We start from the raw sequence: 26,691 nt of genomic DNA, 5'->3' as shown, positions 1-26,691 counted from the left end.
CCGGGCGCTGCGGCACCGGGGCCGGAGGAGCCGCCGCCATGCACGACGCCTTCGAGCATGTGCCGATCCTGGAGAAGCTGCCGCTGCAGATCGACTGCCTGGCGGCCTGGGGTGAGCCGGAGGGGCCGCGCCGCAGCCCGAGCGGCTCCGCTCTCCCRTCCCGTCCCGGGCGGCGTTCGTGCGGCTGCCCCGCCTCGCCCTGCCCTGCGGCCTCCCTGAGCGGCCGCGGTCCTGCCGCCTCCCCGGGCCGGGCCGGGCGTGCCGGGGCGCGGGAGCCTCTCCCGGTGCTCCGGGTCCCGGCGGTGCCGGCGGGAGGGTGCCGGGCCCAGCTCCGCTCCCGCGGGTGCCGGCGGGCCCCGCTGCCCTGCCCTGCCCTGCCCTGCCCTGCCCGGCTGTGGGGGAGGCTCCCGGGACTGTAACCCTGGGCCGGCTTCTTGCTTGCTGAAAAAGCATTCACTGTGTTTTGACTTAATTTTGTCTTGGAGGGCCGGTGGTGTGTTGAAGTCTTAGATTTCTTATATGTTTGCACGTGTTAGTGGTACATAGTTGTGGGTTATATTTTTGGGCGTAGTTGTCAGTCAAGATTTTGGTCAGGTGACTGCACCAGCTGTCCTAATATTTAGTCTTGATAAGGTTTTTCAAAGCCTTGAGCAGGTTCCATAAGATGGAGTACCATCATGCAAAATGGACAATTAAAAAAGCTTGATTAAAAAAGTTAATTGTTTTAAGAATACAATTGTATCCTGATTTTTAATGCCCTAGTTATACATGATTTATTTATGCTGCAGTTTTGTACTGGAGAGGATGTGAMGATAGCTTATTCCTGCATTGCAGTTTTTGTCTTTTTATGTCTTTGAAGGGATTTATTTTGCTGAACTAGAAAAAAAAGCCCAAACCTACAGACTTACAGCAGTATGGTTTTTTAAACAGATGTGTAAGTGTCTCTACAACGTTTCTGCCACTTAACAGAAGAAAGGACTTGCAGGAAACAAGATTTAATTAAAATGCAGAATTCTTTGATAATGAGGGAGTAATAGATGTAGAAAGAAATATTTATGTATATTGCTGTCTATAAGATATTTAGTGAAGAAGAAATTCAGTCATATTTCATGAMCCTATAATGATTCTATGCTTTTTGCATGGTGTAAATGCTGTAAAGAAACTCTGCTGTAGAGTTTGTCTATAAAGGCCCTCTTTTATAAATCTTGAGGGATTCTTGGTTATCCAGGTAATTCAAATGTCCCCTAAGCAAAGCTGCCACTTTCCTTCCAACATAGCCATCTGTTTCAGAGCGATATTGTTAAACSTGACTGTTATAACAAAACTAACAAGCAAATCCATGTAAACTTGCTTTTCTTTCTGAGAGTACTTCCAATTATGTAGCAYTGTTCCTCTCTGAGAGATGATAATGTCTGACAAATAGTTTATTGCCTCCCTTGATTGCACAGGAGATGGAATGGTTTCCTTTTTTACCCTTGCATAAACTACTGGATGTGGTGTCCAGGCTTGTTCTGTTGTACTGCCTGATCTTTGGATGTTCTCTCCTGAGAGTTAAAGCTATTTCTGTGCACTTGCACTGGAGAGATGATAGGAGACCTGTGTAGTCACCACAGTCCTTTGCTGTGTAGTCACAGAAAGTCCTTTTTTGGTGTTTGAAGCAAGTTTCCGAGTGTTCTGATAAAGGTAACATAGCCCTGTATTAGGCACTTTAAAGAAAATTAACTCTACCCCAGCCAAAACCAGCRCACYTGTGAAGGGCAGTATTTGTTGAACTAATTAGACTCTTCTTCTCCTGTCTTTGTAGAGGAATGGCTCCTTGTTGGTACCAAACAAGGRCATCTTCTGCTTTACAGGATCAAGAAAGAYGCAGGTAAGTTGATTTTAAGAATAGCACATAAAGGTTGATTATATTATTTTTATTTCCTGTACTTTTAGAGGCTTTAGTCATTTTAACACAAATGTGATTAATGGCTGATTTTTTTCCTATATAGAATTTAATGTGTGTGAATAATGTTTTGTGTCATGTTTCTCTGTATTAGAATTTATAGGATGCTACTGTAATTTTTATGAATATAGTGCATAAACACGTGTAAAATYAGTGCCATGTGCTGGTTGCCAGAGTTTTGATGTGTATAATCTTTTCTTTTTGACAAAGGACGGAATTACTGAAAGAGCAAATGTATTCAATGGGTCCATGAGCCTCATGGATGGGGAAGAGGGATACCTTCTTACTAGTTCTGTCATGTATTTACCCTTTCCCTGCCTCTTTGACAGTCTTAAGTGTTCATCTGTTCTAGGAATGCCACAAATATAACTGTCCTGTTTTTGGTTTAGTTAAAATTGATTTTCACTAAAGAGATTTGTRTTTCACATTACCTGCTATTATGTAGAAATTGATGCTATTGAACACAGTAATACTTTGTAGCATGGCACAGGAAAGCAAACACCAAATGTGGTTCCAAGTTCATCAGCTCTTGGAAAGATKTATTTTGTAGCTGCTTGGATTCTAGAGAATGAATTCAGCTTGATTTTTCTGAAACTTGTAGGCTGTCTGTCCAATTGGAGCATGCTAGTCTTGAGTTGCTAGTGTCTTATCTCACATGGTAAATTTCTCCCCCTTTTTTGCATCAATRCCAGGAGAGGTTATGTCATCAGAAAGCGTCTGTAAGTCTTTCTCTGTAAAAYTCTTTTTAAACCCCTGTGGTGTAATGTTTATTCCTTGTCTATTTTGCAATGATGTGCTCCCTAGCAATTTATATTGCTGATATTTGATTAGTGTGGATAAAATCTTTCTGGGTATCTGTGTATCTCTGAGTTTGAAATTACTTAAATGTAATTACTGTAATTGAAAACTTGGGTAAAGCAAAAATGTAACTATTATTGAGTTCCCTCGGCTGTGGCTGATTACAGAAGAAGTGTAATTTACATTTTCACCTGACTGTAGAAGACCCTCTGATGCATTTAACTATGATGTAAAAGCTAGCACAGATATGTTAAAATGTTTTCTCCAGTGTTAAGTGGCCAAGGTTGCTTTCATTATTATTTTTAATCTACTCAGYGTAAGATATACACAGTAATGAAGGGCAGCTTCAATTTACAAACGCTTTCATATCTTTGTGGTAGGTTGCAATAGGTTTGAGGTGACAYTAGAAAAATCCAACAAGAACTTCTCAAAGAAGATTCAACAGGTAGGAAATACCATCTTATTTGATGTGGGGGCAGTTTTCAGCCAATAAATGAAATATCAAATGTTCATCTGCAATCTCTGCTATGCTTAACAAACAAATTCCCCAAAACCATAGATTCTTCTAGAAGTGTAACAGCCCAGACGTTTTTGCCATTCTTCCCATAATAGGAATAAGCTTGGTTTGATTGCTAGAGCAGAAACCAAATAATTGGAACTTTCAGGTTTATTTTACTTTTGTTAGCAATAAATCTTMGGTTTTTCTAACTGAGGATATTTGTAAAAAGGATGGTAATACACCAACAGACTGATGYATTATTTAACTCTCAGATGAAATCCTACAGGAATGTGAATGTAATTCTACTTACTTGAAATGTAAAAGTAAAGTAACTGCCAGTCTTGATACCAATCTTTTTGAGAACTTGTGCTCAGTGATTATATAGATTGCTTAAACTTTAAAGTTTATCCTCTTTGAAGATGCAATACTGTACCTGTCCTTTAGAAGAATTTCTGTACTAGTAACGTACCAATTGTTACAGCTTTTCCTAACAGCCTAGGTTGTAATTGCTATGTGCTACCTTTTGAAAAGTGAGTGTAACTGAAAAGATTAGCAATAGCTGAAGGAAGGTTGTGCCTGGAAAACTGCCTTGTGTTCTCATTATTTTGAGGTTTTCTTAGACTATCTATGATCAAGCCTTGTTCAGATTTTTAGTTTATGAATGGAGTCACTAACAGCACTCTCCCTTTCAGATCCATGTTGTTTCTCAATTTAAAATTTTGGTCAGTCTCTTAGGTAAGTGAAGAAAAGTGTTTTAATATTAATGAACTCTTCTCAATGCAGTTACTTGTCTGAATGTGGCACCCTTTCCACACACCTGCATAGTAGTTTGGTTGTTGAGAAGTCATTGTATAGAGAACTTAGGCTTTGCATTTTGCACAGGAAGCATTAAGCAGCATAGACTGAGAAGCAGCTTTGCTTGTTGTAAGCCAGCTTGGAAAACAAAGCATTAATGCTGATTTGTGATCAGGAATGAAGARGAACATGCATGCTCCAAAGTGTGTATGTAATATACAGTTTGTATTGGCATCTGTATGTACTCGAATATGCATGCACATGTATGTGTGTGCCCTGTATGATGRGAACTAAAACCTCTGACCAAATTTGTTTGGGGTATCAAACTTACTGTTAATTTTTTACACCAAATTCACTTTGTATGCAGATGTGATCTTGTGGAAGATTTAAGTTTGCTTGGCTCTGGCTGTCTTTCTTTAACTTAAAATCTTCTAGTGTCTTTTTTTTTTTTGCTTATGTTACTACTCCCTTCTCTGTGATCTCCCAGTCCCAGCTCTTCCAGCTCCAGCATGTGTAGATTTCTGCTGCTTGTGTCCTCGTGTGTACAAAAACTTAACCATGGTGCTCTACATCTTCAGCTGATCACTTTCTACTAATCTCAGGAGCCAGTTCAAAATGGTCTTTGTTAATGCAATCTTCCATCTTGAACCTGCTCTATTCTGGCCTGTTTGCTGTCCCTTGTTTTTATAAMAACATAATGTACGATAACTTATTTCAATTAGCAGTGACCTGTACATGTATTAAATATTGAATAATAATTGGAATTTTGTTAAAAACAGAAAATAACATTTACGTCCATGACCTGTTGACATTTCAACAAATCACCACAGTCTCAAAAGCAAAAGGTGCATCTCTCTTCACTTGTGATCTCCAGGTAAGGGGAGGAATACAGCTGCACTGATKTCCTTACTTTTTGTAATAAAAAAATCGCTTTTTCATGTTGGTATATAGATTAGCTTTGTGAGTTTTGTTTTAGATGAAAATTTCTTGGGTACCAGTGCTTTTTAAAATTAGTACCTACTGCRTTTGCTTAAGGCAACAATTTAAAATTATTTTTCTTACTCTGCTTCCTAAGGTATTTTCCTGTGCCTCTTGTGATTGTAGCTTTTGATACAGAACTTTTGATAAAAGACTTCAAGGCATTTTTGTCTCATACTATGACTCTCCTCTTTTTTGGAAGGCCCCCCTTAATATAAAAGCCATTCCTGTTCCTTGAATTGCCAGTGTACAAGCTCATAGTGATTCTCTTCTGCAAGGAACTCTTTCACTGGATTTTTCTACATTTTTGTATCTGTTTATTGGCCCAAGGAGTCCTTGAGCAGTTATGGTGTATTCAAGCCATAAAATGGTCCTGTAAAGTGTAACAGTTCTTTGTTCATATCCTCTGGTTTATTAAGTGACTCTTTTCTATCCAAGTGAGTTTCTCAGCCTGCCCATGTCATGCAGACACCTTGTTTGTAATTGGAGGAGATGATGTAGTGCTCTTCATCATGTTTTATCTTTTTGCYTCATGGGAGCTTAGTGTTAAATATTTTCTAGGAAGTACTTGGGATTTTCTAGTTATGAAAACTAATGTCWTTCAAAGCACCTTTACATCTGATAATTGCAAAATGGCTTGTTGTTTGTGTRTGCAGACACTTAGCTTTCTTAGTGTTTCTCATCAAGAAACTTCTCCTCGCCTCTCTTGTAGTGTTCCAGCTATTTATCCTAGTTTCAGGGTTGGACTGATAGCTCTCTACTTATCTTCTGTCTGTGTGTGTGTATGCCTTTGGTGTGCTTTTATTTTTTTGGATTTCCTTGATGTTACAACCCYTGTCAAAATTAATTTTTAAGTATCCTGCCACCCTCCCACCCACCTCCACCCCCACTTCCTCCCCTTTACATGCTTACTTTTTCAGGGAATGTCCTTGTGGCCTGCATGAGCAAAGCTGCTCTTCAGTGGTCAGCTTTGCTTCTAGCAGAGGCTTTCTTTTGGTCTTGTCTTGCTTCTCTGTGAGTGCCTATGAGTTAGACCTGTCTGTTCTCACAGCAATCAGATACAGGGGAAGAGGTGCTGAGAATGTGTGTGGCAGTGCGGAAGAAGCTCCAGCTCTATTTTTGGAAGGACAGAGAGTTCCATGAGCTGCAGGTGAGTTCTGTTATTTCTGTATCCCAGTGTGTCTCAGCAGGGAGGAAGTTGCTCTCTACTGCTTGCCCTGCAGTCCCTGTTACTCAGAGGCACTGCTGRCTTTCAAAACATTGACCTTTGGCTCTGTAGAGATTTAACAATGAAGCAGCAAATAAAAGTGAAAATACATCCTTGAAATCACAGTTACTGGCATTAATACAGTTTTATAAGTTGAMATTAATGGCTGTGTCCTGTATTTTAATGTTCTGGTTGTAGTATACTTRCAAGTCAGTGAAATGTATGAGCATGTATACCTGACAAAAACATTACAGAAGTGGGTGCACTTCTACTCAAAGTTTTTCAAGTATGTCATTAAGTCAGAAGATAGTTACTGACAAGTGCAGAGAGCTGCAGTTATGAGTACTGGAATGAAAAACAGTAAGTAATTGGACTGGGTAGAGATTTTTTCAGCTACAATACCCTACTAGAAAATTACCAGCTAACTCAGAGCATACCTCTTTATTGCRCATGAGTCTAGGCTTTTAGCTGAACACTGCCATTCCTTGACCAGTGGATGCTGGGCACCGGTGATAGGGAATATGGTGTCAGCAACAGTGCTGCTGGTTGTGTTCTGTGTTGACAGATTTGACCTTTGCTTTTCTCTCATAACAGCCAGTTTAACCTGTTTTCCTCAGGGGGACTTCAGTGTACCTGATGTACCCAAGTCTATGGCCTGGTGTGARAACTCCATCTGTGTAGGCTTCAAGAGGGACTATTACCTGATACGGGTAAGACTGAGCTGTGTAATAGTGTTTTAAAAAGATCTGGATATCAGTAGACACTAYGGAGGCTTCTCCTGTGCTTAGGAATTTAGCTAACAGATTTATGAAAAACAGCATCTGGTACTCCTGCTATTTGTGGTTTTGGAAAAGACAGTCTAAGCCTGTCTTTTTTAACTGAAGTCAGGAAGTGATCTTGTTTGTTGTTGTTGAGACCAGTGTTTTCAGCTCTTGCAGAAAAAAGGAATTGGAGAAGACTGCTGGTATGTCAGCAGTCTCTGTAAGCTCAGTTTGCATTTTATTTAAYGTATTAAGAAGTGAGATTAGCTCTAAAAGGGAAAAGAGACCGAGAATAACTCATGTGGCATACAGTGAAGCTTAACCATTCTTTCAGTTTTCATTCTCTAGCTGAACTGTAACAGTTTGTTTGAAGATCTCTGAACTCATTGCTAATTTAATATTACAGTAATCTYAGACATAAAAGTAATAATTTGTTATTTTCAATTGATGTTTAAGCAGAATAAATTAAAATATGCAGAAGCTTTTATTGATTCCCTTTAAATTTGCAATTGTCCTGWTAGTGATTAGCCTGGGCTGCAAAATCCTTCTAGGGGTTTTCACTTTAGTCTTATGCAGCTTTGAAATAAAGGTTATTTTGCAAAACACTTCTTTAATGTTCTTTATTATCCCAGGTGGATGGCAAAGGATCCATCAAAGAACTGTTTCCCACTGGGAAGCAGCTGGAACCATTGGTAGCTCCTGTAGCAGATGGAAAAGTTGCAGTTGGCCARGATGATCTAACAGTTGTACTTAATGAAGAAGGGGTCTGTACTCAGAAATGTGCCTTGAACTGGACAGATATTCCTATAGCCATGGGTGAGAAGTAGTTTGAATTTTTTTTTTAATTTGCTTCTTTACTCTTTTGTATGGGATAAAATCATATACCCAGTGTTTTGAAACTAGCTGGRTTTTGAGTGTGACAGTTTCCACAGTATTCTAAGTTGTGCTCTGGGGAAAGTTTCCTGTGTTTGTTTTAGTTTCTTAGCCTTTTTTTGTTTGTAATCTATGTGCCTATCTTCATAAAATGGGTATAGTCTGTATCTTTTATAAAGGGACAAAATCTGAAATGGTAGGTAGTGTGTTAAAACACTASTTCTGAGCACTTGGGTGCCACACAATTTCCTTATGTTGAAGGATCAGCAAAAGTAGTTTTAGCAAATTGCTATCAGTGTTGGGCACTGAGTTTTGTTTTGAATATAAAGAAGGGGCACATTTCAAGGGGATGAAAAATTGAGGAGAAGCCTTATTATTAAGTTACGGCTTGTTTCAAGGAATGCTTGAGAACAATCAACTGAAATTTTTCGCTTGTTTCATGCGCAGAACACCAGCCTCCCTACATCATTGCTGTTCTGCCGCGGTACGTGGAGATCCGCACTTTGGAGCCCCGGCTGCTGGTGCAGAGCATCGAGCTGCAGAGGCCACGCTTCATCACCTCTGGAGGGTATCGATAAATCTCACTATTGCTGTTGGCAGCCTGGCTGGGTGGGGGGTAGCACTCTGAAAAACTGGGAGAAGAGCAGTTTTAATAACTTTTACCTTACGATGAGGCAGTCTGTTGTGTTTTTTGTGGAGATTGGTGGAGGCCATACCTTGAGGAGGAAAGGATAATGTTAAATGTCTTTGGGAATTTAGGACACTGGAGATACAGTCTTGTTTCTGCTTTGCAATAATGCTCCAGTTGCTCTCAGATTGATCCATGTTTGTATTAACTAGGACTGGTGTTTATTTAATATAGGGTATTGCTTCTTTCTCAGCCCTGGAACTTAATAATTGACATTTTTTGTCTTGTTTACAGCACAAACATTATATATGTGGCAAGTAATCACTTTGTTTGGAGGCTCATTCCGGTGTCCATAGCCACACAGATCCAGCAGCTTCTGCAGGACAAACAGTTTGAGTTGGCGTTGCAGTTGGCAGTAAGTAGTAAAAAACTGTGTTTGCAGTGGATGCAATTGTGTGAAAGTACACAAAAGGATGTTTGCCATCTGTTTGACTGTAGTGAGTCCAATAGTCAGTCAGTCAGTGTAATCCGCCCCACTGTCTACTTTGCACAAACTGGTAAACTCTAGGCTTTTTAAAATGAAGTTTTAGTTTTGTGCTGCCATTATTCCATATTGATCTCTTGTGGTGTAGATTTTGAGAAATCATCTTGTATATGWTTCTCTCTCTTAGATGTTTAATTGGTCATCTTCTTTTAGATTTTGAAGTCAGTTGGACTGCAAAGTCTTCTGACTGCTTGCAAACAATGTAGTTTGGAGTTGTGAGTTTTGTTTTGTCATATGATTTTTTTTTGGATAATAYTACTCCTGAAACATTCATGTTTTAAACTAGATGCTGATGCAGTATGTTTAATTATACTGCTCTTATGTACAGAGTTAAGATTTTTTGTTTTCTGGAAACTCCCCTTAATTAGTCTTGAAAAATTAGACTTGAAAAGAATTTGAAAAGGCCAAGGGAGTGAAGAGACATTTGCTGTGACAGAGCAAGTATAGAGGTAACCAGAGGTAGCTTTCAGACCTTCCACCTTGTCTCAGTGACACAACAAGCATAGACAGGCACCATCAGTGTTCACTTTGAGAGATTATCTTTTTTCTTCTTGTTCGCTCCACAGGATAACACTCCTGTTAGTTCTGTAGGGTGTTCCTYTCTCATATATGAGGCCCAAGAGTTTTTAATGTTCGTTAATTTGTACGTACACAGGAAATGAAGGATGATTCAGATAGTGAGAAGCGACAACAAATTCACCACATAAAGAACCTCTTTGCTTTCAACCTTTTCTGCCAGAAGCGTTTTGATGAATCCATGCAAGTTTTTGCCAAGCTTGGTACAGGTAAATGTTTGAGTTGGCATGGAGTTACTTAAGTTAGGAGGAATAAAATCAAGCTCCCTGGCTATTTCATGGGTTTTCTTTTTGTTTACTGTTTTGTTTTAGTTTAAAACAGAGCTATCTTGTGCAGATCAGTCCCCTGTGAATAGCAAATAGCCTAGGCAGCTATTTAGTTGTTTTTCTGGTAGACCTGCTAATTAATCACTTACCTAAACTTACTTAAATGTGTAGCTAATTAAGTATTTATATAAGTGCAATTAAGTACTTAATTAACTACACTTGGTAAAYTAAGTTAAATAATGAGTTTGCCCTTTTTACAGAATATATTTGTATTTTAGGGTATTTTAGAGCATGTATAGCATGCTATGAAGACCCTTTGAAGGTGAATGTTTCAGCAGTTGCTAAAAGCTTACTTGTAGCTTGGAATGAAAAATAAGGAACATCTGTAGCATTGCAAAACCATTGGACTCAAAATGAGGACCCTTAACCCTTGGTTTAGTCAAAATGCTGAAACCAGAGAGCTTTTCTGTGCTTTTGGAAGTCACAGCAGTCTCTGGTGCTGGTACTCTGATTCATACTAGGGCTGTTGGAAGAATGCTTGAAGGCTGAACTGTTCCACAGAATAATGCTTAAGTCTGATTCTTTTTATTGGTGACAGAGATCTCATGTGCATTTAAACCTAGAGCTTATTTTCATTACACRTAATTTTTACTTTGGAAAACTACAGTGAAAAGCAAGATCTGAGAATTGAAAATATTTTGAGTTTGAATTAGAGGGTAGTAATTTTGAATTTGCTTAAACTCTGTGAAAACAGGCATTTGATAGTTACAGATGGTGCTATTTAGTTCTTATTTCAAAAGCACAGTAAATCTCTTAAAACATTGCTTGTTTGTAGAAATTCTGTCTTRCTGTCAGAGTGGTTAATGCTAGGATTCTGCAGGAAGAGCATTAAGATTATAATAGTGGCTTGTTCTTCAGGTGTGCCAAGAGCACAGGTTGGAAGTTGCCATGCTTGGACTTTGAAACACCTTCTTTTGCTTCTTTTGCCTTGTTTTAGCTTCTTTTCTGTAATGAGCAATTTTTTATATGCTCTAGAACCTTGTGGATATACAAGTAGACTACAGACTGCTCTGTTTGAAAGATAAGCTTGCTYTAAGTTTGCAAAAATAATATGAATGGTTACTAATACTAGTTATTTTTTGCTTAGATCCCACTCATGTGATGGGTCTGTATCCTGACCTCCTGCCCACAGATTACAGGAAACAGCTACAGTATCCCAACCCCCTGCCAGGGCTCTCTGGGGCAGAGCTGGAGAAGGCACATTTAGCTCTGATAGACTACCTAACTCAAGTGAGTGCTCCTCTACCTGGTTTTAGAGCAGGGTTATTCAGTTCTAGCATGCTTTGTTGGTTAGCTTTGATGTGCTGGAAGCAGTACAACTACTCCAGTTTTGTCATGCTGGCCTTAGTGGGCTGTCCTCATGGCTGGAAAACATGGCAGTAGCTTCTGAGTAAGCAGGGGAAGTGGAACACATGAGATAGCCCACAGATACATGGGAAACATCAAGTGTGACTGGACAAAATTTACAGATGGATCAGATGTGAATACGAGTCCAGTATTTTCTTGCTGGTATTCCTCTGAAGAGGACTTGAGCACTTGATTTTTTTGTTTTTGTTTAGGGACTATTATGAAGGGCAGTCTGTCCAGGAGACAGGTTGAGGGCATTTAGTAAAAGGTAGAACAGGAATTAATCAATTTTGTCATAACTGCAACTTCAGTTGTTTGGTTGCCATCCTTAGTAGAGGGAAAGGAAGCTTGTGTCTGGAGGAGGATAGATTTTGTGCCTAATAGTTCACAATCTAAATTATTTTCCAAAYGTTTTAAATGTTTCCTGAGTTCTCTAAAATATCTGTTCAGAATTTCCTTCCRCCTGTTTTGCCAGTATTCTGGACATTTTGCAAAACTACAAATATGCAAAATTATTTGGAAAACAATTGATTAAAACAATTTATTAGATTGGGTTAATTTAGTCTTCTTAATTGGTGGGTTATATATGCTGAGAAATAGAAATCCATGGTCTTTTCCTRGTAAAATTTCATTTTATGTTCTGCAGAAAAGGAGTCAGCTAGTGAAGAAGCTGAATGATTCTGATCATCAGTCCAGTACCTCACCCCTTATGGAAGGAACACCCACAATCAAATCCAAAAAGAAGCTGCTACAAATCATTGATACCACCCTGTTAAAGTGTTACCTGCATGTGAGTTTCCCTCACCTAGAGGCTTTGCCATATGAAACATTTCAGAAGGTTTCATTAAGGAGCTACTTCAGAAATTCTCACACAACTCTCTGTCTTTGATTTAAAAATAATGTGTAAAATTGGAGTGTTAGCTAGTTTTCTCATTGGTCAGGAAGCAGTTTCATGGAATGAGACTGATTTGTCTGTTCTTGGTTCCTACCTCTCTCAAAAGAATGTGACCGTGGCTGTGTATTTTGAAGTTCTAGTGAATGCTTTTATTGCCTTGTACTGTTAAATGCAGGAAAATACCATTTGGCTGTTAAGATGTTTTTCAAAGCCTGACTTCTAGTCTTGAAGCAGCTTTGGTATATTGTTTTCTTTCTGTCCCCAAAATTATGGAAATTGACATGGACCTTACTGTAAGATGTTAAACTGTCATTTATTTTTCTTACACTATGAGGCTTCCTTCCTCCCCTGCCCCCACTTCCAACCTGTGTATTTTGTGCTATACACTTGGAAAGTGCACTTGCAGTGAAGTGTGTTAAGGTGCTCTCTTTACTTGCAGACAAATGTAGCCCTGGTGGCACCACTGCTACGGCTGGAGAACAATCACTGCCATATTGAGGAGAGTGAGCATGTGCTAAAGAAGGCACACAAATATAGTGAGCTGATAATACTGTATCAGAAAAAAGGTCTGCATGAGAAAGGTGAGTATGAGATTGGGAGAGGAGAAGTATGTACTCTTTGTAGTGTGTTTTGACTTACCTTCAGTGACCAGGCAGTACTCTGAACAGACTGTTCAATCGCTATCATGTGATTTAATCTGTTTTTGTTCCTGATACAATTTGGTCTGTATGTTCAAAACAAAACTTTGTTTTGTCTTTAGTAGCAAAGCAGGAAAAATGCACTTTTTTGTTGTTCACGTTGGAACTATACTTACAGTTACAAAGGAAGTAACTTTTTTTGTTCTCAAAGCATTACAGGTACTGGTGGATCAGTCAAAGAAAGCCAACTCACCTTTGAAGGGTCATGAGAGGACAGTGCATTATCTGCAGCATTTGGGTGAGTGTGAAGAAGAGCAGAATTTTTGGGAAGCTGTTATTCTTGTTTGACTTAGTGGTTATTCTACTGTTTGGCAGCTTTCTAGGGGCAGTTGAGCTGAAGGGTATCCTTGTCATCCTGTCTGGTTTCTTGCATAATGTAGACTTCAAGTATTGGCTCAGGGGGTTCAAGTTTTGTTGAAACTTAAGTATCTTACTGGAAAACATTCCTTATTTCRGATTAAAATACCCACTGGGAGAGAATGGGCCACAGTAATTTGAGTTTTCTTCCAGTGACGATTTATTGTCTTTATTTTAATTGACTTTAACTTCTGAGTTGGGCTTTCCAGCTGAAAGTCTTAACTTCCAGTTGCTGGTCTTTGTACTGTCTTTCGTGAGATGAAAAATTCTCTATTAAGTTTATGATTTTTGTTTAGGTAGATCCAGATAATAATTTAACAGTTGTAGTTGCTGTTCAAGCATCAGGGTAGAAACTTGTCTGGTTTACTATTCATTATGAGCTGGTTTGTACTTGCTACTTCTGAGAATAGGTCCCTCTCATCCAATAATATTATTTCTAAACTATTCAAAACTATCACAAATACTAGTCTGGTAGCAAGTAATTGATAAGGAAAATGCCTTTGTTCATCTCTTACCCTTACACTGTTACCCAGGTTTGATTTTTTTTTTTTCTATAATTACTACTTTTAATAAGTAGTATTAGCAACTTGTTTATTTAATGGTAATACATTCCTTAACAATGATAGAGACCTTTCCATTTGTGCCATGTCTCTCTTACACTTCTTAGTCATTGGTGTCATTTGTTAATGTCACTTTTTTAGAGAAATGGAGGCACATTATATTCAGCATAGCTTTACAAAACAGACTTGTAGTCTTGTTTAAAGATAATTCTGACARCTTGATAAATTAATCTCAATCAACTTATCAGATGTTCATTTGTTTTACCAAAGATTGATGGAGGTTGAAACCTATAATTATCCAAGTTATCTGAAATACTTTTTTAAAATCTTGGCAGCTTGCTGAATTTTTTTAGACTTCTGGAGCTTCTCTGTTTCAGGACCTTCTGAAAAGTGGTTTTTCTGCATACTTCTTGCTCATCTCTTTAAAACTGATAAAAGGTGTTTGACTCTTTACTTCAGAGTAATGAAATAYAGTGGAAACAACCTGGGAAGTTAACTCTTCCTAAAAAATGGAAKGTTTTAAAATAGTGTGAGTTGCATTGCATATTTCCCCCCCAAGTAAATAGCAGAAATACAACATTGTATRGATGGTTGTTTTAGCTGCACTGCCCATTCTGCCTTGAATAATTGATGGGTGCCATTTCTGGGAATCCCTTAACCAAGATGATAAAAACATTTCAGACTATGAGGTTTYTCCAGATTCTTCCCTTTGCCCACCCCTTTGGTGTTGCTTCTGTAATTATAATCTTCARATCTAAGTAATAATTGATCTTTTTGGTTATTATTATTTTAATTATGTGGGATGCATTTTTACTTACTTTCACTTAGATTCTGAGTGATGTAGAAACTATTGTCTAGTCTCTTTAGACTCTTCCCTGTCAATTTTTGGGTATTTCATGAAATATTCTTAGGTAGTTCTCAAGTAATTACAAATTTTTCCAGGCTTGTAGCTATGGTCTTTTGAGTCATCAAGTATGTATTACTGGTGTGTATTTGATACTTTCCTTGTRTCAGTAGAGTAAGCACTTACTGCTTATTGCATCAAAGCAAATATTAATCTTTAATTGTGTGATTTGCCATCAAAAATATGCTTTATCAGTGTGCAGGAGAATTGTGTATTTCATGGAKTGGTAGTTTTCTGTGTTGCATTATTCTTTCATCTTTTAAAATAGTGTTATGCTGAACTTTTTCCTGTTATAGCTGTTATTTAAATTGTTTGTTGCTTCGGATGTTTAGACATTTGCTGCCCGTGACCTGTATAAATTCCCATGCAGGTGAATGTTATGTGCTGAGGGAGCCTGTTGTTCTGTTTTGTGGGGCAATGTGATGTTGACCTTTTGGTATACTCATCAGTAAGCTTTGCTAGTTATTTAATGAGCTCGTCCTCTCCTCCTGACATTTTCACTGTTTTGAGTAGGTTTTAACTTCATGTTTGATTTGCTTGGACCTCAACAAAGGCAGCTTGATCAGTGCTTTGGCYGGGAGTTATTCTAATAATTGTCACACTTCTTTATGAGAAGTTAGMTTGTCTCTTGTTCTACATGAGAACTTCCGTGTGAGGCTAACATGCCCTGTAAATTCAGCAAGTTGAAAGAGTGCAGCAAAATTCAGACCCACGAGTTTACTGYCATTTGCCGAATGATACTTTTCTTTCTGAAACTTTGAGATTGGCCTCTTGTGTGGCCTATTTTAATTGTTTTACTTCACAGTGCACATCATCAGCATTTTTTTTAAATACTGCTGATATGGATGTGATGCTTATTTTAAATATTGTGGGATGGAGAAAAGCAAACAATGCCTGCCTTTTTGTAAGGTTGCTATAAGTTTCTGTTTCTTGTGTTGTTGCACTGTTTGGGCARTAAACACCTCAACAGTTCTGAGCAGGAGAATGAGGGAAAATTCATGTTTTCCTCACTTGTTTTATTAGTATTGTGAACCAAATTGTCCAAATTCTTTTTAAAGGGGCAATTTCTACACTTTCTTAAAAGCTGAGAAGCTCTTATCTGTCATGTAGTTTCTGTGCTAGTTACTTCAGTAATGTGATGCTTTACTACTTGTCAGGCAGAATTTGGACATTTGCTGTAGAAGTCATTAGACTAACAGGCTGGAAATGGACTGGAGGAAGTTACACAAATGAAATGCTTTCTCTAATAAAAACAAGTTGTAAGAGAAGACTTTTAGAATGTGATTAAGGCAGCCAATCTTGGCTTTGGGCTGAATTCGTTACATTTGAGGACTTTTAGTATTTAAGTTAATTTTTGTTTCTGTTTGAAATCATGTTCGTGAAGCAATGTAATTGTGGCTTTAACTTGAAACGAGTTATTTGTTTGACTTCAGCAACAATTGGATTCTTCATCTAAATTAAGCTTTTCTGGCTCTGAAAGCATCTTCTTGTGTTGTGAGTAGAAAGATGTTTAGGATTTTAAAACTGAGCACCGCKGTTTTTTGTGTTCCAGGCACAGAGAACTTGCACTTGATATTTTCTTACTCTGTCTGGGTGCTAAGAGCTTTTCCTGAAGATGGACTGAAAGTAAGTATGATGGAAATATGGCACCTTGCCATTGAGATTCTTMAAGCACTATATGGAATTGAGGGAACTCATTGTAAGGAGCTGATTAACGCTAAGTCCAATTAAATACATAATTTGTATTTCCTGTGTTCGGTACTCTGCTAATGTTAGCAGYAGATAGAGCAGGTCAATCTTTCACTTTTTCTCTTGCTTTTTCATTCTTGGAACACCTTATATTGTAATAAATAGCTAGGAACCTTTCATACAACATTTCATGTTATTGATGTCATGCACACTTTTCCAYAAGAGCCTGACTGAGTATTTGAATATCAAACGTTTATTTGCTTTTAAAATTGACTCCCTATATTTGGGAGATGTTGGACTCTGTAAGAGAAGAGTGTCCACTAAAGCACAAGTGGGGATGTTTCTGAATCTATTCAGATGGGAAATAACTTCTCAGTGCCTGAATAAGCTGCTCAGGCTTTTTTTTATACTTCTTGTGCTTGCTCTTTGGACACATGATGATATGCTGGACTTCAGTGCCTCAGAGAAAATTCACTGTGGCACTTAAAACCAAGAAAATSACCATTCTGTGAATGAACTTTTGTTTAACAGATATTTACAGAAGACCTCCCTGAGGTGGAAGCTTTGCCACGTGACAAAGTGCTCAGTTTCTTGATGGAAAATTTTAAAAGCTTGACTATTCCTTACCTGGTAAGAACTCAATCTCTACTAGTGCATTTTACATTCAGTACATAAGATTTTAGTTCTCCAGGAGCTGGAGCCTGATGCTGTCTCACAGAAGGCTAGCTGTGCCGTAAGTTTTGCAAAGAAAGCATAATTAAAATACATTAAATGCTCAAGTCAAGCTTGGTAAAGGCAAGCATGCAGCTGCTCCTTGCTTTTAATGAACTACTTCTCACAGGAGGCCTCTGGAACTGAGCCTGAACATGTATTTACAGGAGCACATCATTCATGTCTGGGAGGAAACTGGTGCCGACTTTCACAACTGTCTGATCCAGCTGTACTGTGAGAAAGTGCAGGGCTTAATGAAAGAATATCTCAGTTCTTTCCCTGCAGGTATGTTTGTCCTTTTCTGGTGGGAGGACCAGAGGTATGGGACAGCACAGGGGAGCCTACATATTCCATATTGTTACAAGCCTTCCCAGCTGACATCCAGAATAAGATACCTAAGTGATGGAGGGTACTGGAAAACAGAAGTTATGGGTTTGTAGGGCACAAACCTATTATTGCCTCTCAAGAGGTCTTAAGGGATTAAGCAACACTTTGTTTATAATTAAGTGGAATGGCAGCTAGTACTCCTTGACTTCTGCATATTAAGGGTAGGGAAGGATTTTGAATAACTTGAGCATTGYTTTGACCAGCCACTTGATGTGTTTTTTGGAGCTGAAATTAATTTGGCATGCTCACGAAATTCCCAGCTCACGTRACAGTTCTACCATCATTTAGTTCCTCTTCATAATGATTTATCTTCTTCTGTGTACTAGTGTAGTGAAATGGTTGTATTAATTTAGCTTATGTTGTTTCTTTCATACAGATAGAACTCCAGTGCCTGCTGGGGAGGAAGGAGGAGACTTGGGGGATTATCGGAAAAAGCTGCTACTTTTTCTGGAGAAGTCCAGCTGGTATGAACCCAGTCGACTTATTAGTGACTTCCCCTTTGATGGTGAGTTGTGTTTCCATAGGTTAATCAAACCCTAGCTTATTGCATTGGGCAGCAAAACTTCCTCACTTAGAGAACCATGGTAACTACAAATGGAGAAGATGATTCTATCTGTAGTTGCAGGCCACTGGTGTGTATACTACCTCTGTTTTTTGCTGGCACGGTTGGGTTTACCAATTTCTGTAGGATTCCTGTAACTGTTGACCTAAGACCTTGTGGCATCTTCCAGCTATTTAGCCTAACTTTTTGATGAGCCTGAATTGCTCAATAGATCTGAAAGTTGTTGTTTCTTCAGGTTACTTTAGTCTCAGAAACCTTTTATGAATTCTTTAGTGAAATGTAGACTTAAAGGGTCAGTGTAACTTGAACTGTRGCCTGAGCACAGATTAACAATTCCTTCTGTTAGTCTGGTCACTGGTTTTGTTATTTCTCTGTGTAGCTATTGACCTAATCCTTCATGCTGTCACTAGGTCTCCTAGAGGAACGTGCTCTGCTCTTGGGTCGTATGGGGAAGCATGAGCAAGCTCTGTTTATTTATGTTCATATTTTGAAGGACACCAACATGGCTGAAAAGTAAGGACTTTTTAAAAATTTTATTTTTTTGCAAGACTTAGTTTATTTACTGCCATGTGGGTAGGATGTGTAGTGAAATGTTGGTGTATGTGGAGCATGAACACTGTAAGCCTTCATGATCTTCTAGATTTTCACATTTTCTTGACTTTTAAGCTCTTTTGGRTATGTGTTACAGATGCTGCTGTCCCTTGAGATTTGCCTTTTCATGCTCTTCTGTCATTGTGCTTTAGAGCAATATGACCATCATCAATGAGTTACTACTTTCCACTTGTCCTTAGTCAGTGAACTTCTGTATTGTTTTGCTCCCTTTCTGTTTGGAGAGATGTTCAGTAGCCCACGTACCACCTCAGACTCCTTCAGTTAGCAGAATCCTCTTTAGTAAAGATACAGCATTTTTCTACGTGTTTTGTGTCTGGGAACCTCGTGAGTGAATCAGAAGTACTCAGGTAAAATTAGAATTAACCAACACTGGCAGGTATATCTGAACACTGGGGCTGGTTCAACATCGCTTCTTTTAAAGCTGTTTTGARCAAATGCTTGKTAGAGGGCATTCAGCCCTTGTGTGCTGTGTACACCCATGAACAGCTTCTCTGTGTGATTCAGATACACTAATTTGGTGTATCTACACAKAGGTTTTTATGCTGTGATACGTTGATTAGAGATCTCCCCTTTTTCTTGCACAGCTTAATTAAATTTGGCTTCTGCATTAAGGCTTTTTAAGTTGATTGGAAGTGGGACACTTGCACAAAACTTTACATTACAGTGCTGAGAAAAGCAAAGTAAAAGGTGTAATCCTGCTGTACAGTTAGATGAATTGATCCAAATCAGATGTACAGCTACCAAACTTGGATAATGTCAGTAGTCAGAGCATTTAAGTGTTCATTTCTGTTCAAACTGATTCTCTGGGTGCTGAAACTATTTCTGTATTTGACTTTGATTTTTTGTTCATTCTTGTAGCTACTGCCAYAAACATTATGACAGAAACAAAGACRGCAACAAAGATGTGAGTAGCTTCTTGTTCAGTAAGGAAGTAGGAGGCTATTCATACCGTGTTTGAGATGTGAAAGTTCTTGCTCTGTGTAGACTTTTTCAGGGGCTTTGTAGTGTATGGGTACCTATGTATAATCTCTRGGAATTTAGGAATTACTAGATGATCATGGGTGTTTTTTGTTGAGACTGTWACTGTATCACTGGATTTGAGCATATATTAAGAGCTGTTTAAATGAGCAGTTCAGAATTTTGGCTGTCATGGGTGCATTTTAGTACCATTGCTGGGTTCTACCAGCAATGTGGATATGTGCAGTGGTTTCAGAACTCTCCTTTTGTGTGCCCCAGGTCTATCTGTCCCTGCTCCGCATGTACCTGTCCCCACCCAGTGTTCATTGCCTGGGACCCATCAAGATGGAAGTGCTGGAGCCTCAGGCCAATCTGCAGGCTGCTCTGCAGGTTTTGGAACTCCACCACAGCAAACTGGATACCACTAAGGTAAGTCAGACCTGTAAGTACTCAGTGTGTGYTCTTGGCAGATTACAGAAGGTATTGGAGTAGGCTTGTGAATGGATTGTGACAAGTTAAGTGTGTCAATTTCTATTCTGTGTTGGTCTCTGTCCCTTTTTAACTTTTCCTAACTTTGTTCCAGGCAATAAACCTGCTCCCAGCGAATACGCAAATTAGTGAGATTCGTATCTTCTTAGAGAAAGTCCTCGAAGAAAATGCTCAAAAGAAAAGATTTAATCAAGTRCTCAAGAATCTTCTCCATGCAGAGTTTTTGAGGGTGAGCACCCACCACCTGTTATATGTTGGAACAGTGTTTTAAAATTTGTTCCCCTACTTAAATTAACTGTTTCTTATAGGGGACATGTGTCCTGTAGATGATGCTGTAATGCACCTGAAATTAAATGAGAACTGCATAGATTGAACATCTTTTTTTTTTGCAGGAGATGGTGTGTACATTGACTTTAGTTTGTATGAGGTGTGTGTCTTGGCTCWCTCTGCTGTGGTGTGCAGTGCAGAATCATCTCAGACAGCTTGGACTGGATTTGTTTCAAATGAAGTGAACCAGAGGAAGCAGTTCAGTAGTTCATCTTAACATCCCATAGTGGTTAGAACGCCTTGCTCTGTGTACCAAGGTGAAAGTAAAACCCTGCAATTTGTATAGTGTGGGTGTTGGGTGTTCACTACCACCCTCTCTGCTCTACAGACCTGCTTCTGTGCTGCACACCTTTGTAATTAGATACAGCCTCTGACAATTAAATGTTGTGATGGTTTGCAGTTTCATTAGGCCAGAAGGCAGCCATGGTGTGGCTTTGCTTTTTGAGCAACTTGGGTTTTTTGTCCTTCTTTAGGTCCAGGAGGAGCGGATCTTGCATCAGCAAGTAAAGTGCATTATTACAGAGGAGAAGGTGTGCACTGTTTGTAAAAAGAAGATAGGTAACAGGTGAGAGAGCGGGGTAAACTGAATCAAATCTTAATTTGGTACACTTAAGCTAAGAATGTTGGAAAACTCTGAATGTATTTATAGCCAGGGAGAACCAGCACTATGAGGGAAGCTATTTGAAGAGTTTCAATTACAAATTACGTCAATCAGCTGGGTGGGTTAGGGATACCTCCCAGCTTTAGGCASTGACTTTGCTGCAATAGTTTAATTCTCCTTTCAACAAAGGAGTATAAAATCCCTYTAGAAACTCCCAGAAGTTCTTATTTCACAACTCTTGAAGGTATAAAATTGGTCTTCGTACTGTATATTGAAAACTTTCTAAGAACACTGCCTTTCTAAGAACCTGCTTCTTACCAGCCTTAAGAAGGATGATAAAAAGAATTTTAAACTGAAATATATGTGTAGTTTTCTGTATCTGATGGCTCTGTGGTTCCCTGAGTGGTTTGTTTTGTAGCCTACATATGATATGATGTTCAAATGTAGAACTAACTCGATGATTTGGATGGCAGTGACCCTGACATTAGCGCAGTTGGTTAGAGCATGGTGCTGATAATATCACCAAGGTTGTGGATTCAATCCCTGCACTGGCCATTTGCTTAAGTGTTGGACTCTGATTGTTGTGAGACCCTTCCAATTCAGAATATTCTGTGAATCCATGAACTTTTCTTCTACCATTCCTAGTAGATAATTTTGGGTTAACACAGAACGCAAATTTTATTTGCACTCAGCTTTTTTGTCTTTCAGCTGGACTGAATTGCTACATGACTTAGYCATTATTTTCTTGTTGATGTGATCCCTTCTGCGATATCAGTAGCATTAACAATGATAGTGAAAGGTTCTTTTCCGGAAACATTTTAATAAACATCACCCTAAATATTGCTGTGCATGTTACATTTTTTGCTCTTACAATGCAGCATGTAGCATCAGAATTTAAATTTGCATATGCAGTATTGTTTTGGTTGTTTAGAATTTTTGTAATGCTCYGAAGTTCAACAAAATTTTGAAGGGCAAGCATGTCCTCCAATCTTCAACTAATTACCAGGGGCTTCCAAATAAAGTGTGCCTACAGATATGAAAATAGATTTAAAAAACCTCCAGACAAGCATCTTACCTGTAGAATTGTTTTTCTTGTTTTCTCTTTAKGTAATCAGGCTGTAGTTTAAAAAAGTGTCCCTATCATGTGTCGCTCTCTGATTCTGCCCAACTTGGATGCTCTTGTTTGAATGTGGAAAACTGTCTTGGCAGCTGATTTTTGTGTTTTGTTCTCTTCACAGTGCATTTGCTCGATACCCTAATGCAATAGTTGTGCATTATTTCTGCTCCAAAGAAGTCAACACACTGGACACCTGACCTTGTCGTGRTCAATAATTCCAACATTCACATGAAATTCAGTACTGATGAGTAAAGAAGTTGACATGTCTGAGATGTTTGAGCCTTGTTGCTAGGTTCTCTTATACTGGCTAGAAGTCATTTGTATCTGTGGACTGACTGTGCCTACCTGGCAATATTGAGTTACTGGAAAATGACTTTAACCATTTTATAGTGCTGGCAACTACACTGAACCTCTCAGCCCTCAGATGAAGACTAGAAACTGATTTTTGTAGTGAGTTTTGTAATACACTCCAGCCTGGCAAATGAACTGTTGGACAACTATTGGACGTTCACCACAAATCAAGTTTTACAATAAAAGGTACTTTTTTTAGGGTGGCAATATTGTGATTTGGCCTTGTATGTAAATATTTATTCAAAAAAAGAAAATTCCCTTAAAGTCTTTGCAACTATGTCAGCAGGTTGTTGATTGCAGGGTGATCACTGTGTGTTTGTCATAGAGGAGGTTTCTGTRCCTGTGTCTAGGCACAGGAAGTATAAGTTTTATCTCAGTGATAGGAATGTTTAAGTGCTGGCCAAAGGACTCTGTTGATGTTCRTTGTTATTGCCTGACCTTCTGATAAGTTGTTTCAGAAAAGACAGACAGATGGTAAATAGTGCTAAGAAGCTTTTTTTTCCTCTTTGCTTTAGTTTGAGAGCTGTAAATGGAACTAACTTGTGTTTTTTTGCACTGGCTGTGTCTATTATTAGTGAAGCTGAGAGACTTTTTGAAGAAGTTCACATCTACACTGAGAGCAAAAAGCAAGAACACCCTGTAAAGCAGTTACTGGAAGGAGTGAATTCCAGTTATTGCTTGAGCTTCTGGACTGTGCTTGAGACTTTGTATATAAATTCTTTAGTCTCTGGTTCACTTTCCAACAGTGAAGTAAAATCCAGATTGTTTCAAGATCTGTGTATTGTAAATGCTCTAGAACTGCATTCTGCTCAGGCTGGTACTGTTCTTAAACTACTCTTGGGCCAGAAGTCTTAACACAAGAACTAGATTGTACCATACTCACTGTAGACTGTAATATTTGTGTCTAACTTATTTTTCCAGAAACATTATTCAGTWGCAGATTGGTATGAGGGACAAAATGTTGCAGAAAGAATCTTTGGAGTGGTAATGAAAAGGCAACAGTAGCATATAACCCAATAGAGTGGCTACTTGAGTCCCAACATCCTGGTCTAGCAATACTTATAAATATGTCATTATTAAGTAGTATGGAGCATGAGATGTAACTACCAGATCATGACAAGCTGATGAATAATTAATGACAAGTTGATGAATAAATCTTGTCTGCCTAAGGTGTAGTTGAATCTCAGTTAACGGCATAGGTTTACTTAAATGATTATGTGAGTGTTTTTTAGAAACAGATCTGCTGTAGGCTGACAAAACTCCTAATTCACTTCCACTTGCCAGTGTTGTCTCCCTTGATAACTGTTTTTTCCTTTTTCACATGTGTTTGTATTTATTGTTCATGCATTCATCTGGATTTCTTGGTCCAGTGTTTTGCTACTTCTGTATTTGGATGTCTTGGGCAGTATTGCTACTGATGTCTTTCTGCAGAGGCTGGATAGAGAGAATCTGTGGTGTTAATATTTTTAAACTTGTATTTCTTCTATTTGAAGAGGAGAGCCTAAAAATACTTACACTAGATTTGCACATCCTGTACAGATGTTTATATACTAGTTGAGGTACAGAGGGAAGGTGGCTTGGGAGAGTTGTGTTTACAGGTCATAGGGAATGAAAAGAGGGTATTTAAAAAGACCCTGCATTCTTTGTATACAGATGTAACAGTACTACTCTTGATTTTTACCTATCTTACATGTAGTACTGGTAGTATGATTTTTATTTACCTTCATTGTCTGTTACCAGGAGAGCTGTACTCACATTATGAGTATCTTCACTGTGCTCTTAYTTACCAGAATAAAGTTGTGCCTCTGTTCATCTCCACTGCAAACCATTTACACAGATGTAACTGTCCTGTACCTATTTTTTTGTTGGTTCATATAATGTGCTCTGGTTTTACTAACCATACAGCAGGTTTATCTAAAGCAATAGGTTGTAATAAATATCGTGAACCAGTGTGTGTTTCAGTCATTGTGCAATTAAGCTTTTCTGGGCTGCTGTAGATTTTGTTTTTTATTTGTATATTAGACCTCATTTTCTCCTGGAGGTCAGACCCAATGCAGTGTCTCAGTATCCCTTTTGCTTTAGTAAATGTAAATCAAATGTGGCCATGTCATCAATTCTCAAGGTAGGTTTTTAAATCTACAAGTTTATACATGCTTGTGAATGTTCTCAAAATCCCCTAAAACCACTTTTGTATTATGTCTTTGAATAATGTTTTTTCAAGTCTTACACCATTTTACCATTAAATATGTACTTACTRTGAGTAGTGATATGCTATTTTGGGCTGGGGAGAGATGTTGAAATCTATGTGACCAAATCAGGAAATGTTTAGACTCACAGGTTTGCAGTTGCTTGGACTGTTGGTCATAAAGTAGTCTGGTGTTGGAAGCAGAATACAGATCCTGAGTTTTCTCATTCTATAGAAACGGGACAGAGCACAGAGGAAGTTTTTTGTCTCCATGTTCACWGAATSACAGAATGGGTCAGGTTTATGAGGAACCAGAGTGGTTCATTAGGTGCAAGCTCCCTGCTCAAGCAGKGTCATCCTAGAGCAYATGRCACARGAGTGCATGCACACGATTCTTGATTATCTCCAGTGAGGGAGACTCCACACCCTCTCATGGCAGTCTCTTCCAGTGCAAGGGTACCTGCACAGTAAATAAGTTCTYCCTCATTTTCAGGTGAAACTTCCTGTGCATCCGTTTATGCCCTTTGTCCTGTTGCTTGGCACCCCAGAGAAGAGCCTGACTGTGTCCTCTGACCCTCCTTTCAGATAGTTAAATACATTSATGAAATCCACTCTGACATCTCTTTTTAAGGCTGAACAGGCCCAGCTCCCTCAGCCTTTTTTGGTGAGAGATGCTCCAGTCCCCTCATCACCTTCATAGCCCTCCACTGGGATGAAAKCTAAGTTTTAGCTACATGGCTGAAACTGCACAGTGACACTGCTTGTGGATGATCGGTTGCTGACAATTAAACAATTCTGAAATACTGTTCCAAAGAGCTTTCAGTTTTTCTTAAGAAATTCAAGAGAAATTCTGTAAATGTGAGATCCCTGTGCTGAGATTTCATTGGAAAAGGAGAGAACAGCAGAAGGTAGGTAAGCCTAATTTCTATGCAATTGGGCAYTCAAAAAAGAGGGTTTGCACACTGCCTGTAATAAGCTAGAATAAATGTGATTTCTCCATGTTACTGTACTGTGTGAGGCCACTTAGATTAAATATTAAAAAAAYCACACTWATGGTTCTACAATCTTCTTGAAGATAAATAAAAMCTGGTATGATAGTCATRGAATGGTTTGGGTTGAAAGGAACCSTAAAGATATTCTAGATTCAACCCCCCTGCCATGGCAGGRTTGCCACCCATTAAATCAGTTTCTCAGGGCCCCAACCTGGCACTSAACACTTCCAGGGATGAGGCATCCGCAACTGTTCTGGGCAACCTGTTCTGGTGCCTCTCTRAGTAAGGAATTTTTTCCTAACATCTAATCTAAATCTTGTCCCCCTTGTCCTGTCACTATCTGCTAATGTAAAAGTCACTCTCCTTTTTTATAAGCGTGCTTTAAATACTGGAAGGCTGCTCTGAGGTTTCCCTGGAGCCTTCTCCTGCTCAGTSTGAACAGCCCCAGCCCTCTCAGCCTTTCTTCATAGGAGTGGAGCTRCATTCCTTCCCTTCCAGTGCAGTGGTGAGTAGAAAAGCAGAGAAATGGCTTTTTCAGCCCAGTGTCTGCCATGCCATTTAGTAGCACAYGAGAGCTTTACAGCAGCCACTGGCTGTTTCACCATGGAGTTACRTTTGCTTTGAGCCTGTGTTGACTCTTCATGCTGTGAATTCACCACCTAGTGCTGACTTGTTYGTGTGCAAAATGTCAGTGCTTATGCTTTTATTAATTTTCTCGAATTCTAGTCTGGTGACTTACACTAATGACAGGAAATGATTAATGAATGGGACCTTGCTGAGAATGTGTCACATTCTCATGCTTGAGTGGAGCTAGTGACATGCTGCATTACTGGTTTTTATACATTTTCTGACAGTTTACTTGTTGTAACACTAAAGTTTGGCACTTGGGCTGCAATTCCAGTTCATAAATTTCAGCTCTTTGATGAAAAACTGCAGCAAGACTGTCAACAGCTGTTAATAAGCTACTCATTTTCAGTAAGCTCTTTCCTTCACTAAATAATTTTTTTTAAGGCATGATAG

General features: G+C 38.8%; 1 protein-coding gene across 1 annotated transcript; it reads left to right on the top strand.

The window, feature by feature from the left end:
- The first annotated feature begins 6 nt into the window (after window positions 1–6).
- VPS39 (VPS39 subunit of HOPS complex) lies at window positions 7–24,444 on the top strand. The gene is made up of 25 exons (XM_057365975.1): window positions 7–111; window positions 1,805–1,870; window positions 3,124–3,188; window positions 3,935–3,977; window positions 4,817–4,911; window positions 6,067–6,165; window positions 6,840–6,932; window positions 7,616–7,799; window positions 8,304–8,424; window positions 8,779–8,899; window positions 9,684–9,813; window positions 11,018–11,160; window positions 11,924–12,067; window positions 12,612–12,753; window positions 13,022–13,108; window positions 16,244–16,317; window positions 16,912–17,010; window positions 17,259–17,376; window positions 17,855–17,983; window positions 18,451–18,553; window positions 19,511–19,556; window positions 19,889–20,038; window positions 20,193–20,327; window positions 20,899–20,990; window positions 22,265–24,444. Exons 1-25 carry the CDS (start codon window positions 39–41, stop codon window positions 22,338–22,340), a joined length of 2,628 nt encoding a protein of 875 aa, XP_057221958.1. The 5' UTR covers window positions 7–38; the 3' UTR covers window positions 22,341–24,444.
- The last annotated feature ends 2,247 nt before the right edge of the window (window positions 24,445–26,691 follow it).

The sequence above is a fragment of the Malurus melanocephalus genome, unplaced genomic scaffold (assembly GCF_030028575.1).
Source record: "Malurus melanocephalus ecotype Western Australia unplaced genomic scaffold, MMel_1.1 scaffold_2, whole genome shotgun sequence".
In the NCBI taxonomy this organism is placed as follows: domain Eukaryota; kingdom Metazoa; phylum Chordata; class Aves; order Passeriformes; family Maluridae; genus Malurus; species Malurus melanocephalus.
Note: the sequence above shows the minus strand (reverse complement) of the source record. Positions and strands in the feature narration are given on the sequence as shown.